The sequence below is a fragment of the Tauraco erythrolophus genome, chromosome 4 (assembly GCF_009769465.1).
Source record: "Tauraco erythrolophus isolate bTauEry1 chromosome 4, bTauEry1.pri, whole genome shotgun sequence".
NCBI lineage: Eukaryota > Metazoa > Chordata > Aves > Musophagiformes > Musophagidae > Tauraco > Tauraco erythrolophus.
Window position 1 is genome coordinate 14,932,627 of NC_141468.1, and position 15,712 is coordinate 14,948,338.

Here is a 15,712-nt window from a genome sequence, read left to right on the forward strand (position 1 = left end):
TGTAAGTCATTTCAATAATGTTTTAGAAAAAAGCTTTACACATACTAAAAACTTTTTGCAAAGTTCTGCAAAGGACTGCTAAGTTCAGACGCTGCAGAAAGGCTGGTAGGGAGCCTTTAGGAGCTCTTTTCCTTTGCTTGCAACGTCTCCGACGCTATACAGCTTTCTAGGATTTTGCCAGAGGTAAATTCTTACCAACAGACACAGAGAGTTGGCATTAAAACCCCTCTGCCTGCAGTAACAGGGAGCTGCTGGGAGTCAGGAGGAGAGAGGAAGGTCACGGAAGCAAACCAGCAGCTGTCACAGCTGGCGATAAAATACATTTTGCAAATTCAACTCTTCTTGACTAAGTATTATAAAGCAATAATGTGGCACTAGGAGCCATGAGCAGGAACAGAGATTTCAGGTGCCATTTCAAGTAGAGAGAGAACAGGATTGAAATAGTGAAGGTGATAGAATAAAAATACATAATGATTGGAGAAATGAAATAGGTTTTAAAACTTTTGACAGGAAGATACATGTTGTGAAACTGCCAGAACGTGACTACAAAGGAGAAACAGGTTGGTTCCCAGAAAATAGGGATTTAAACCTATGTCCATATTAAAACATAAAACCAGGTCATCCAAAATGTTACGCCATTAGCACGTTCCTTCAGAAGGATTTGATTTTTCTGCAACACTGCCATAATATTTATAAACATTTTCATTATTAGGCTGCTAACCGTTTATAAGCATGATGATTTTTTCAGCTGATTATTTAATCACACCACTTTGGCATCATAATAAATTTTCCCGAGTTCCTGATGCCCTGGTAGTGCTATTTTACCACACAGAATACAACACTGCATTTTGAAGCCAATTCGTGATTACTAAGGACAGTCGAAATTACATATCAGCAGGGAGAAGACAGCTAATTAATGACATTTCAAGACCCTCATAGCTGAGACCCTGGGTTTGTTAAATGTCATAAATTGTTCTTCAGGGAGTGTTACCTGTGCTTAATGCTGCAACTAAAAATGAGTTTAAAAATTGGGAAAAATATCCCAGTGGCGTGACTTCATTTTTGCACAGAACATAACACAATGCATCTCTTCTCAAGACAGTTAATGAAGCATAGTACTTTCAAATAGGATTCGAAGTAGCAGAGGCAATTTAGCATCCCTGTCAGGATTCCCCGGCTGGAGCTGGCTGTGAGGCAGATGACTGAAATTCTCCTTTATCTGTAAAACCTCTGAATTACTTTTATATGTTATGACTTTCAGTCACCACATCAGCAATATCTACATTGCATTTGTGGAATTCTGGTCTCAGTTAAGGATATAAAATTAACCCTGTTGAAAGAATTGACAATGTCTGAAATGAAGAGAAGATGCTTGGCGAAAATCACTTCTATTTTATGGCCCTCTTCCATGTACACTCTTCAAATAGCTCTAATGAGCCTCTCCCTCCACTCAGAAAACTATTGAAAGTGTGAAAATTAATTTTGAATTACACAGGCTTTGAGCTGGACTTTTAATTTTTCAGTTCTTTCCAAAACTCCCGTTTTATGCACATTGTTGCAGCTAGCTGCTCAGCGTCAGCATGCGGGCATTGGTTATAGATCTTTCCATTCATTTTCCACACCCAGATGGTCCCAAGTTAATGCAAATTGCACCATGTTGTTTCTTACAGCAGTTTTTCCCCCCAATGATATTAATTCTGTTGCCTTCATCATGACTCAATTTGCTATATACACTTCCTTGAGACTGGCAGGTGCTTGCCCCAGGCTGCATTTAAGTCTGCAAGACCCATTGTTTGCAAGTGATGTTTTACAACCAAATTAACATTTGTCAACAGCAAGAAGAAAAAAACAGGACACAGCTAATAAAATAAGAAAAGAAAAATGAACCGTGTCTCTATTTCATTGTCAGAAATAAAAAGAGAATGACGCCAGTTTGACAACACAGTTCTACTTCCTTGCCTTTCCAGTCTTTTATAGATACTTTAAATAACTTGGATGCACACCGGATCAAGAAACTTTCCCTTGTAGACTATTGCAATAGCCTTTGGTTAGCATCTGTAGTTTAAAACACTGGAGTGTTCGTGGGATGCTCTTCTATGGCCCTATCACCTTGCTGAAGAGTCCCTCAGCTGAACACCAAACTTTCAAAGCACACCAACATCTCCATAGCTGAGCCACCCTCAATTCATATCCTGTGGTTCCAGCCCCAGCAGATGAGCCAGACTTCACTTACCAGTTCTCTGGGACCATATGGCTCGCAGAAAGTGATGGCGTTGCCGTGCATGATCACACCGCAATGCTCTCCGACCTCGCAGCTACTGCATTCAGACCTGCAGGAAGAACGCATTATGTTCAAATGGAAATCAGAAACCGTATGTTTGAGACCACATCGGGTTTGTAGACTGCAAAATAAGACCGTTATAGCTTGATGCTCAGACAAATTGGACTGTTTTGTTATCATGGTGTTGAACATTAAAGTTGAGCAACCATATGCGTGATGTACTAGGGCTGCTTCTCAAGAAAGGCCCCTGCGAATAAGTCCTTGCTCTCTGCGCATCGTCCCCCCCTCCAAAAAGGAGCGTCCCTGCTCATCAACTGCAAAACATCACATCATGGCAAACCAAGCTGAACTCTTAGATATATAATTTACCCTGAAGTTACTCTTCTTCCAAAATCCTTACTGCACATTTGATATACCGTATGTAAACCCACTGCCGCAGAGTTAGAACCATGCAGAACAGCTCAGGAGAAGGGGTAGGACCATCCACCCTCCAGCCCACAGGGGTATTTACCCCAAGGGGCAGACTTGAAGTTGGAGGTCCTACCCAAAACGAGGCACCAAGAGGCTCCTACAGCCCAGCTGCTGTAACATGGTTCTTACTCCTGCTTTCAAATCATTATTTGTCATATCCCACATTTCTGGTAACAGAGAGTTGCCACTCTGCTCACCTTTTATGGTGAAAAAGTTTGAAGAAAATCTCAGAGAGGCTGGTAAATGCTGCAGAGCCAAGTGATCGCACCTCTCCTGGTATTTCTTAATTTAATACGGAGGAATTTGAGGCAGCCTGACTGTGGAGCAGAGGGAAAGGGCTTTCTCCCTCCCCTTTGAGGATCATGGTATCAGCTCTTGGTATGAGCAGCAGATTTTCCAAAAATCATGGAGATGCTGCCAGCCCCTGACAAACTGCCTCCGACAGTGCTGACCAACATTGCTTTCAGGCGTCCAAAGCTCAGCTTGAACTGGGCCCACAGGCTCACATTTGCTCCCAGAGCATCTCCACTGTAAGCAAGGGTGAACTCACTCCAAACCTTCTTATTATTGGTTACTGTCTGTACTTTGATAACTGGTATTTTTAGAGTTTTAAGTGCAACAGACTCATGTAAGGGGTGTTTAGGGAGCTTTTTCTTTGGCTTCTCTCACACAAAGTGCCTCAGACTTGGCCACCCTTCCTGATGTATAATGCTGCCAAAATAGGCATTCCCATCTATAGGGTCCTGATGTAGTTCAGTAGTTTGCAAAGTTTTGGTTTTCTTCTGGCTTTCCATTCTCTGGCTAATTTCTGGATGGCAGATCTTACAGGAAACTGGATGGAAGAGAAGAAATCCCAAGGAGACAGGGACTTGCTGTCAACATATTGATAGAATTTTCAATGATCCTAGCTGATTCCTACACAAGACATCCTCGATTTTTTTTTTCACCTGTTTTCCTAATTTATATTGCCTGTTTGTCTTTTCATTAGTAAGTGTTCTGTTAAACCTCTGCAAGTCTTTTTGTAAACTGCTTGGAGTAGGATTTTTCTATTCCTGAGTATCTGAAAACCATCAGCCCACCATGGTCCTGAATGGGGCAAGTGAAATCTCCAGCTGCATTGCTAGGAAGAGGCTGGTAGCGTTGTCAGGTACCCCATGGGTCTGGGGCAGTGTTTCCCTGGAAGTGCCATGTGTCCAAAAGGTCTGAGCAAAGGAGGATGGGAGGCTGCACACCCAGGTAGTGATTAGAAATAATGTTTAAATGAATTTTTAAAGTACACATTTAACTAAGTGGAGCTACCTCCTGCTCTGCTCCTGCAGCAGACTGGGGCTCCTCACCACTCCCTGGGCTCCCAGGAGACTTTCTCAGGGCAGAAAAGTGTGCGTAACTTTTGGTAGAATGGGTTAACTCTGGGCAGGATACAATACCTGGCCCAGTACCCTGCAGGTCTGAGAGTGCTAAACTGTGCTGAGTGATAGATGTTTGGTTTTCAGATGCATAGATGTGGTGAATAATTGATTGCATTTGTTATTTTAAGTCTCTTCAGATGGTCCTGGTTGAATTCAACACAGGACTGGCTTTCTTATGCCAAGTCCATTACAGAAGTCAAAGATGAATGTTTCTTTCCCACTTTCCAAATCCGTCTCTTATTCTGAGATTTTATTAAAGGTCAGTTTCAGCTCCACTTCCCAAAGCAAAGTCAGATGTAAAAAATCGTTGAGGTTTTTACCTGTAAGAGCATGTCAATAGTCATCCAGCAATTCACTCTGATAGCATTTAGTGTTTTGGATTTAAGTAGCAAAATTAAATCTTCTAATAAAGTAATGTGGTTCCTATCGAATTCAACGTTTACTTAGTAAGACGCAGTTGGCCCATCATTCTATTTCCCAATATAAGGCAAGAAGAGAGCATGTGAGTGAGCCCAAGTGTACTTTTAGAGAAAGTACAGAAACAGAGTTCCCGGAGGATGTGTTTTGTCACTATCTAAATTTCACGTGATCCCTGAACTCTGATAGCTGAAGAACACAAGAACAGGAACTAGAAGAACACCTGGAATTCTGTAGGATTCTGGCTGTTTATGGGCATTATTTTCATTATATGCCCCTACATTTTGAGGGTTTATAGTGGAGCATCTGCCTGAACTCCTGATATGTGCAGGGAGAGGCAGATATCGCAGGAAAACTTTGCCTATGAATACTATGTAGGGAACACTTAGTCCCTTGTATGAAGTCAGACTACATAATACAAAGGCTATTTTAATTTTGTAATTCTCATATTTCAATGAATACAAAGTGATACAGCAGTTTATCTCTTCTACTTCTGTAATGTTGTCTGGAAATCCAGAAACATCTTCTTTCTAATATGGCTGTTTCATCATCACTCCTTTTCTACAATGATTTATTTCATAGGAAATTGGATGGCTGTTGGTAATCCTGATTCAAACCTTTGTGGTCTCTTTGAAATGTATTACCTCTGACAATAAATTGCTCAGTAGCTTGACAGGAATGTATGAAGATAATTGATCTGCTGTTCCTTAGATCATCATCATCGTATTACATGTTCAGAAACGATCCAATTTACTCCTCTCCTGGTGCAGACAGGAAGGTTAATTTCTTTTCCATTTATACAAACAGGAGACAGTATTAATTGCCCTGGCTGGGTGCAGCTTTTCACATTATCTTTCTCACCTGCCTGGTCTAAAATCTTAGCATGTTAAAATCACTTCAGCTTTCCCTTCACAGCTGGTACTCACTGCCACTGTTGACGCGTGTCTTATTCATCTAGATATCTTCTCTGCAGACCTGCCATCACGCTCATCTCTGGCTTAGAGAGTCCCACCTCTCTCTGCTATTGTTCTTCACTTTGCTGAAGGGGAAACATCTGCTGCTTCCTCATCCCTATTTGTCATCTCATTTCCCTCTACAGTACCTGAGTTTGTGGACATTATATTGACTGATGTCTTTTGTGAGGTCTGGACTATAAAGAAGAAAAACATCTCAAGCTGCCAAGAGATTTTTAAACATAAATCTTTCTGAAGTTTAATCCCACAGTTTTAGTGCAATTTGGAAACCGCTTTAGGACTTCTTTCTCCTGTCACAAAGCTTTCCTCCACATCTTTGCCACTGGAAATATCATTGTAACTCTTCATTTCTCATATGCCATGAAGAAGTGATGGAACCTCTTTGTTATTGATTGATCTTACATGCTCAGCTTTTCTTCATGTCATCTTTGAAGAGTATGTCTTCTCTAAGTGACTGCTGTTCGGAATACCAATAGGCTTTGAGATGAAACATCGCCTCAAGATGGGAAGGAGAGTTTAGCCAGCAACAAGCTTCTGTACAGAGTCTTTCTTTTTTAAATGTACTGAATCCACTGTTCTCTATTGCCCTACTGATAAAATTCAGTGTTTTATATAGAAACTTACATTAATGCCAGCATCTCTTCTTTACTAACTTACGTATCTTCTTTTTCCCCTCTTTTTTGTCTCAACATTAAATCATTTATCATAGGATTAATCAGAATAATTTTTCTCAATTTGTTCTTGCATGGCCTGCTTTAGTTCTTATATAGCACTTTTTTACATTCTCCTCTTCAATTTTATGAAGTTACATGGAGGCAAGATGATCACAGATACATGCTCAATGACCCAGAGAGTCTTAAGGATACCACACATATCGGATCTCTTCTCATCCAGCCACTCCCTGGCCTTTCTCTAGCAAGTAGTACATGGTGCAAATTTCCTTTCCCTACAGAGAAAATCAATTATTTCCATGGTCCCTGAGCTTTCAGAACTAACACACTCCTGCCCATTTTCAGCAAGTCTCATGGACCACCAATCACCTGTAGTTATCTACCTTAAATTCCACAGCTAATACATGTTAGATGTAAAATATATTGGACATTTATGAATGTGTGAAGTGTATTTGTTTCACAAGCAAAAGAGTTATTTGTAAATTTGGTGACAAATGAGACCCAAGAAATGAGGAAATCTTCTCTTAAGTGAGCAGGCTTGTGCCCATGGGTTGGGGACTTCAGAAATAATCACATTCTGACATGACTGCATGCTGGAAGAAAAGAACATAAAAATTGGTTGGACACACCACGAAAGAAAATTCTTATGGTGGTTGAGTCCCAAGAAAATGAAACATGCTCCCATTCCTGCTCTCCCAGGACAGAAATCCTTCCTGCTTTCTTTTTCTGATGTGTCCTCTCCTGCTGCCTCCTCCTCTCCTTGTCCATTCCCCCTTCAGCAGTTTCTCATTTTCTGTCAATCACCAAACTGTGATTTAGGCCAGAAACTCATTCCCAGATGTGATTTTTCTGTTTACGAAGAGCCCCATCCCAACCTTCCCTTTCTCCTCCTCTTGTGGCTTCAGAAACACTCGTAGCCACTCCTGAGTCTTCAAAGAAGCAGATGGTTGCTGGGTGGGATGGGTCTTTTAATGCATTTGAAAGAGCAGAAATCCATAAAAACCAGGCAGTCACTCTCGAAATCATACAGTGCTTCTGTGCAAATAGTTATTTGATGTGAGGCCTCTCCCAGCGATGGAGTGACACACCAGCTCTGCTGGGACTCATGAAATTAGACACACAGAGAAGCTATAAAATGCTTTGCTTGTGCACTTGGATTGTACATCTCTGCCAGAGTTGCACATGCCAGAAAGGGGATCAGGAGGAGTGCGACAATATTAATCACATCCAAGCCAGTGTTACATAGGATTTGAGAAGAAAAGATCATAGGAAAATACAAACACTTTTCTTTACACAAATAATGGTTTCAGAAATTATTAGAGTGGCTTAGTCCAACTGGCCCCTGGTGACACGGCACTGCTGGGGGATCAGTGCACACAAGGCAGCTGCTACCCCACGCTCAGAGTACAGCAGACTGGGGACAGAGCGGGGCTGGAAATACTGCTCTAGCAGTTACTGCAATTGTTTGTGGTAAACATGGGATTTCAGCAGCTGCCAGGGGAAAAAAATGCAATTTTAGGGTGGATGGCATAAACTGTTAATAATCCCTGATTTAACTCCCACTAGACAATCAAATGAGAATGAGCTTTCTGCCACCAAGAGGGTCTTCACTGGAGGCAGAGCTACTGTAGAAATCCTTAGGGCAGAAAGGCTCATGACACCTCACTGGTTTTCTTTTACTTGTGCTTCACTTCTATTTATTGTTGCTGAGGATGTTGGCTTTCTGGTGTTATGACAAGAAAATCTGTCTCAGGGTTGAGATGAGTTCTGGACTCTCTCAGCACACACGTCTCTGCATTGACCCACCAACCAAGGTGGGTCGATATTATTCTAGGGGGACCAGACCCAAATCTTGGGGACAAAAGAAGCAGGAGGCTGGGGGCTCTTTTAGTCTGAAATTTCTCTGTTGAGACTTCTATAAAGCAAGGATGAATTTAAAGATAAGAGAGCAATGGATAAATAAATTACAGAGGCTCCCAGCAGACAGGCCCTCTGTGAGTTATGAGACATCTGCAGGGAAATAATGCCTCCTCTCATTTCCTTCCACTCAAGTCCATTTAACACACTGCTGCTAAAGCTATCTACCTTGGTAGCTATTCTGTAACCCATTAAGAGTCCTTGATCTATTCATTCCCATAAAAAAAGAGATTTCTTTGTATTATAGTATTCCAGGTCCTTAATGCATCTCTCCAGAAAAACGTTTAAAGAGATTATACAAAAGGGACAAAAGGAGGCAAAATAGTGGGCACATATTAAAAAGTATTACAGTAAATATGTTCAAAAGAAAAATACCCATAAAATTCCATAAACCACAATCTCTTTACATAAGATGGTGAAACTGTGAAAGACCTGTACAGATGGAAAACTGCAACAGGCCTTAATAAAAAGGAAAATGAAGTCAGATTTCACAGAACATATGTATTCATAAATAACAAATGCAGGTAACGGCTAAAATGCCCATCAAGAGTGTGTCTGAACAAGATAAACTAAGCCATTAAAATATTTCTGTGTCTTGTATGAATTAAATCAATAAAATTACTTATATTTATGAAACAGGATTGGAAGAAATAGAAATTCAGTAACAATCTCATACAAATTAAGGGACTCCAACCTTCAAAATTTCATGTTGAGACCGATAGATGGGTTTATCTGGGTATAGTCTGACCAGTAGAAATATTCACTATACATAATAGAATTGGTTTTGTACGACGAAAGACCTATAACTTCCTCTTTTGTGATGTACATACATATATCATATGAAATGGTACTCTATCACTGTGATCATTGTGGTGGTAAAATTATTAATATTTAAGACTGAGAAGTCTGGTTAAGAGCTATCTTTGCTAAAAGAACATTCATTTTGATTAAAAGCTAACAGTCTGCAATTGTTTCCAACTCCCCACTTCTGAGAGACAATAATATTGGGTGTATCACTCCTATAGGCTCCACCAACAGTCGTCTCTCCATATGGTCTTGTTATTTACTGTTGGAGTCCTTAGAACTGTGGCAGCAACTTAAGGAGTCTATCCCTCCCAGGGATGGATACTTGGCTTTATTAACATTGAAATGATTGTGTTTCCTCACCTCTTTCCTTGTTTTCTGAAACAATGTGTGGATTGGGTCTCTACAATCATTTGGCAGAGAACGGAGGAGCAGAGGGGGAGATGCTGTCTGAGGGCTCTCTCAGTATGATCAGAGTCAATAAAGTTTCTGGATGACCTATCCTAAATTGTACTTGCCTTTTTATGCATGTGGTATCCTGGGATTCTCCAACGGCGTCTACTAGTTAAAGAATTACAACAACTTGTGCTTGCTGTTTCAGACGTAGACTGTGATAATATAATGACCCTACTCAGGAATCTCATTAAATTAAAAAAAATTACGAATTGGGAGCTGCTGTATAGAGCTGAAAAGGGAAGGGTTTTCCTTTCTATAAATACATAAGCTTTGAAAATATTTGCCTTCCACAAAAAAAAAGAAAAAAAAGTAACATTAAATATTTTCAGCAGCTGAAAGATGGAGGCGTTTAATTCCAGTAAATTTTTTCTTTTGAATTATTTGGTAACACTTGATTTCAGTTTAGAAAGTTTTTAAATATAGCTAGCTTCACCAGAAATATGTACTATATGAACATGAAATAAATAAAATAAAATAAAATAAAAAAGAAATCAAAATCTTCAGATAAAAACATTCACTGAGCTCAGATCTACTCCTTCTTTCTATTTTTAGACTAATTCAGAATTTTAAGTCAATGAGAATTTGTCTCTCACTTCAATAGGCTTAGAATTTCTCAGTCACTCATTAATCGATTAATTAATAAACAAATATATTTAGGTCCCCATGGAGCAAAGACACACAGAAGACTACACCAATGTAAACTGAAGTATCTAGGATTAACATAATACAAATCTTTCACTATAATAACCAAAATATTTTGATTTGCTCAAATGTGTACAGAGGAAAGCAGAAGTCTGAAACTCACCACATGGTAGGATTCAGTTCTTGCTGATGGTAAGAGTCAAAGTCATCTCGTAGGATAACGCTGTCACTGTGCACTTCAGCTACAAAGAAAAGAAAGTACGATATGAAAAAACCCCAGTGCAATCATCCAGTGCGTTCTAATCTGGAGCTAAAGTAATGCATTGCAAAACGAGGAAACCAGCTTTTAAAGCACGCGAGTTGCAAAAGCAGGGTCTTCTCACTTACAGTTTTTTTACTTACTCCGGATCATAGTACCACACCAAATTAAGAAGTCTCCCAATCTAGCACCAAAGTACGATGGCTATGAAGAGATGCCATCACCACATACACAGCAAACGTTTTAAGAACATTTGTTCGAAATTGTTGGTTGTTCTGAATGTTCAGAAAAAAATCCCTCGGCATCTAGATTTTGGAAACACTGTCACAAGGAGTGTGAGATGTATCTAGTGTGTGTACTACACTTCCAATAGTCAGAGGTTCATTCTGATAACTCATAAGCAAAAATCCATGAGGTCATTGGAATTTCTCTGCTGCTATCAGTGGAGCTGGCAGTAAGTCGACGCATGTAAGGAATATAAACTCTGAGCTATATTACTCAAATCCTTCTAACCACCGGTCTGCAAGCTTTGGATTCCACTTTTTTTCCCTGGATTTGCTGTATCATTCATGTATGATGACCAGAAAAAAACAAATCCCAAAACTTTGGCAGCTGTATGTCTATAAAACAGACCTTTCTCTACAAATACTTCCATTAAATGAATGAAGGGACCGTCATCCACTATTCAAACCAAGAAAGGATGCCAGAATCTGTCCTGGACTAATCAACTTGCAATGCACAGGTTAACGTGTGCAGGGCTGGAGCTCTGCTGCGTGCTCCATGCTCCACTTGCAGAGCAGGAGAAGCAGTGCCCTGCTCCCAGGTGCACGTTGGAGCTGCACTGGGACAAAACTTTCCTCTCAGTGACCCAGATCTGGTGTGATGGTGCTGTCTCACGCTGGAGGTTACAGGTCCTCGTACAAATAGATGGTCTAATACATAGTTAGGAAGAAAAGCTCTGCAGCATCATCCACTTGCACTGCAAGGGCTCAAAGGCAATAAATAAACAGCAATAAAAATCACAATGAAAAAACAACTAATCAGGATTAGACATAATTAAATTCATTTTATATGAGTCTCCTTTTTATTTGAATTCCCCGGAGCTAGTTTCATATGACCTTACAGATTGTTTGTTACAATGAAGTTAGTGATTCTGAGTTTTAGTAATAAGAATGACAGATTACCTACCTAGGTGAGGATGTAAGGGAGGTTCTGTCGGGGCTGCGGAGAACAAAGACACACAATGCATTAATATCTTCTATGATCAGGGCTTAATTGCAGCATTAAAAATTGATTCAGCATAAAACAAATTGTACAGCACATGTTCTCTTAAGTCAACTATCCCAACAGTTTAATTATGAAAAATGTGATACACACTGAAAGTTATAAAAATATAATAGGAAAGAAAAAATAAATTTCTCTAATTAAAATGACATCAATAATAAATGAAAGACAGAGGTGGTTGTACAGCAAGGTAAGAAAGATCACTTCTAGTCTAGGATTATGAGATGTTATTAGAAATAATGTGGATTAAAATTCAGTAATTTTGTGATTGACAAAGAGAGTGGGAATTAGTCTGAACAAAAGAAACAGTCTAGGCGAGGAGAAAATGCCACACTTTGGCCATTTATACTGCACTGGACAACATTTTACTGGGTATATCATTGGGAGAAAAAATCCTAATATTCCTAGGGCAGCGAGTAACAGATTGACTCCACAAATCACTGAATCAAACACTTATTTAAAGCACGTTTTTACATAATTGCTGAATCAATTCCCCAGCAGGTCTTTGCCTTCCAAGAAAGAGCAGAATATCGTAATGACACGCTGCATGGGAGCATGTGTGTGAAATGACAAAACTTTATTAAGCAGTCTTCATCGAATCATAGAAAGGTTTGGGTTGGAAGGGACCTTAAAGATCATCTACTTCCAACCTCCTGCTGTAGGCATGGGCACTTTCCACTACATCAGGTTGCTCAAAGCCTCATCCAACCTGGCCTTGAACACTTCCAGGGATGGGGCATCCACGACTTCTCTGGGCAAACTGTTCCAGTGCCTCACCACCCTCAAATTGAATAGTTTCTTCCTTAGAGCTAATCTAAACCTAAGCTCTTTCAGTTTAAATCCATTGCCCCATGTCCTATCACTACACGCCCTTGTAAAAAGGCCCTCCACAGTCTTCTCCTAACACTTTGCAACAGGAGTCTTGGTGTAACATTACACAAATTAAACCAGAAAGTATCTGAAAGGGCATAGCTACACAAAAAATGTCGGAAAGCCTGGAAGGTAACTACACATTGTGCTAGATACTCCATGGTAGCTACTACATCCATAACCTTGCCTGATCTTAAATCCAAAATAAGTTACACCTCTTTCATGGAGGCAAAGAGGGTGCATAAAAGCAGGCTTCTGGGGAGCAGGTACCTTTTTTGCCTCTCAGTACCTTGCCCATGCAGCTGTATTTCTAGCTGTATTTTGTACTTTGATAAACAGAACACCAAAAAAAGGGAATTTTTGAAGCCAGGATTCTTTTGATGATTTTGTGTTTCTTGTTGGGCACTGACCTAAATTGTATCAGTGCTCCTGATTTCTTCAGCATATTTGCAAAAATTTACTGAAGTACTGTAATTTCTGTCATAACATCTGACAAATTAAAAATAAACATAAAAATGAATGCAGCAATCTGTGTAGAGCCCTCACACACAGTCATTTGAATAGACAGTCCAACACAAATCTCAAGAATTTTATTTTTCTCTTCCTGTTTTCTCCTTAAACACTGGGTTTGCATGGAGGCGTGACATGCTGTAATGAAATTGCTACGTTTCAAGGGGAAGTTGGTGATTAAGAAGACTGAGCAAGAAACAACTGAGTTTTTCTGCAGACCAGAAAAGGACAGCAGCAGCCTTGATTTAGCTTAGACCGAAACCTTTGATTTAACGGACTTATAATTTGTAAGACCAACAAGTTTTACTCCATCCAGTAACCTTATATATATATAGAGAGAGAGACAATGCTGAAAACAACCACAGGACCACTGAAAGCTTTACTACAGTGAAGAGCAAAGGCATTCTTAAGAGTGAATAGAAATTGCAGACATGCAGAAATATGAAATCTTTTCTTTTCTTTATGCAGCTAACTTGCTCCATTTTTTATAGAAGAAACTTATCCATGGCATCTTGTTGTCCCCAGCAGAAATGCCAATAATGACTCTAACAATGGCCAAGATCTCTCATCACGACAGTACAAAATCTGGAGCAATACAACTCCAATTGCACATTAAGCTCGGCACTGCCTCCAGGATAATGCTGGTCTGCACTGGTGGGTAGGACACAGGAAAGGACTATGTTTGTTCCTTGCAGTCCCAGGCATTGTTTTTCTCCATAGAGGCATGCGTAAATTTATCTAGAAAACTTTTAAAAACTCTTTGCACAGAGGAAATAGATTAAGCTGGATTCACTGAATTATTTCCCGGATCGAGCAGTGCAGGCTGCTCTGGATTTTGCCTGTAGGAAAAGAAGTACTTTACAGTATAGGATTTGAAATATTTCTGATGTTGTAAGAGGTTAAGCTTAAAATAAGACCTCTGTCTCTGATGCTCTGCATTACCCCTTTTTATTAGCTCCAGATCATCTCTAAGGGATGATCAACTTCAGAGACAGGTGTTCACTCCACTAATGCTCATCTGTGAGGAGGACGGTCATGTCAGGCCACGCCATGGGCAGACTCATTATTTAGCCAAGCAAACTTGATTAGCTCTTGAGAGTAACTCAATTGAAAGAGACCTTCCTCTCCAACGAAAGAAGTTCAGACCTCAAAATGAAAATGAAAGACAAGATTCATCCCAGGTAGCTTGGCATCACTCTTTGGAAGAGGCTTTCCATGGAAGGCAGTCCAACCAAGGATACACACAATCGCTAATGATACTTTCTAAAGTTATTATGAAAAACTTCAGCATTCAGCCAAAAGGCACAGATATAGCACACACTTGGAATCTTTACATTTGCAAAACTCTTTTGATTTCAGCATTTTTTAAATATAACTAGCTGTTTATGTGATTAAAGAATACAAAATTGGAATCTCAGAATTTTTCCTAAAACAGCTCTTCAGTTGTATGCATAGTGTATCGCAAACCAAAACTGCTTACCAATGGACTGAAACGAAGGAAATTGTGCAGATACATACGAGTGCTACTAATCACTCATTTAAAATAAACTAAAGGTGGAGTTAAGCAAAAACTTACTGTGGGACATAAGGTTGTTCTTACAAATAAAGACTTTTTGTCGAGCAGGGGTTATGTTTCCCAAATCTCTAAAGGATCTGAGAAGCCTAAGCATTTTTTTGCCTCAGGTATTCCTTCATCTAATTTGTAATTCAAATTCCAGAGCTGAATATGACAACAGCCTGTGAAGGTACCATTTAATGAGCGATAAGCCTAAACTGTAATCTCCCTATGAATAATTTCCATATTACATTTTATATTTCATTGCGAAACAGCACAGTGTTGATCTTCAAGTGTTGTAGTTAAGGTCCCCAAAATAACAGATGTTTAGAAGATGACACAAAACCAACTGCAGTAGTTTTTCGATCTGCCTTTTTTATCAGTTTATAGAACCACTTATTTTAAATCAGTATGGATTGTACAGTAGGCCACACAATGTGGCTGAAGTCAAATGGAGTTTCTTTGCATAGCATGACAAAGCTAAAAAAAAAGAGATATAGCACAGAGTAGCTATACAAGGCAAAACCATAAAACATTTACAATAAAAATAATTATACAATACTTCAGACTGAGAGGGGAAAAGAGGCCATATTAGATGATATTTTAAACGATGATTCACTTTCTTAAATGTTCCTTAGGCACTTGGTTGGATGGTTTTAAGTTTAGAATCAGTATTTGCATGGCTTCAAAATACATGTTAGCCTGAATGAGAATGTCATTTCTTCTTAAAAAAAAAATTATTTATTATTTGATTTTTAACTCTCACCCTGGGTATATACAAAGCTTAACAAGAGACAAATTGTACTAAGCAAAGAATGGAAAAGGAGCTCAACAGAGTTCACCATCTAAGAGGAATGAGCAAATACAATATGAGAAAATGCAAGGAAACGTAGGATGCTTGCCTCGTAGACAAGGCAATCCCTTTGGTAGGGAAAAGCACAGAAGAAAGCACACAATACAAAATGATTCAGAGAGAGAAAGGCCATAGTCAAACTGGAAGCGTGAGAAACTTGAAGAAAGTAACAGGGAATTCAGAAGTCAATGGGGTCATTGTAGGGCTCTGTGTCACTGGGATGAGGGATAATGAAGGCATCTTTTGAAGTAAAAGGTTAAAATTTTCTGTGGATGAAGTAAGGCTACTGAAAGGTTAAACCAATAGAAAAAATATGCCTTGCTTTGGTTAAACTGGAAG

The 15,712-nt window shown here is 39.5% G+C and overlaps 1 protein-coding gene across 2 annotated transcripts in view; it reads right to left on the reverse strand.

Moving 5' to 3' along the window:
- The window catches only part of RELN (reelin), a 308,977-nt gene that overhangs the window by 157,883 nt on the left and 135,382 nt on the right, over positions 1-15,712 (reverse strand). For both annotated transcript variants that reach the window (XM_086611234.1, XM_086611233.1), the window contains exons 5-7: positions 11,490-11,522; positions 10,206-10,284; positions 2,234-2,330 (exon numbers count right to left, since the gene is read on the reverse strand). In XM_086611234.1, the coding sequence (XP_086467360.1) occupies positions 2,234-2,330; positions 10,206-10,284; positions 11,490-11,522 (209 nt within the window). The remainder of the gene's footprint in view (positions 1-2,233; positions 2,331-10,205; positions 10,285-11,489; positions 11,523-15,712) is intronic.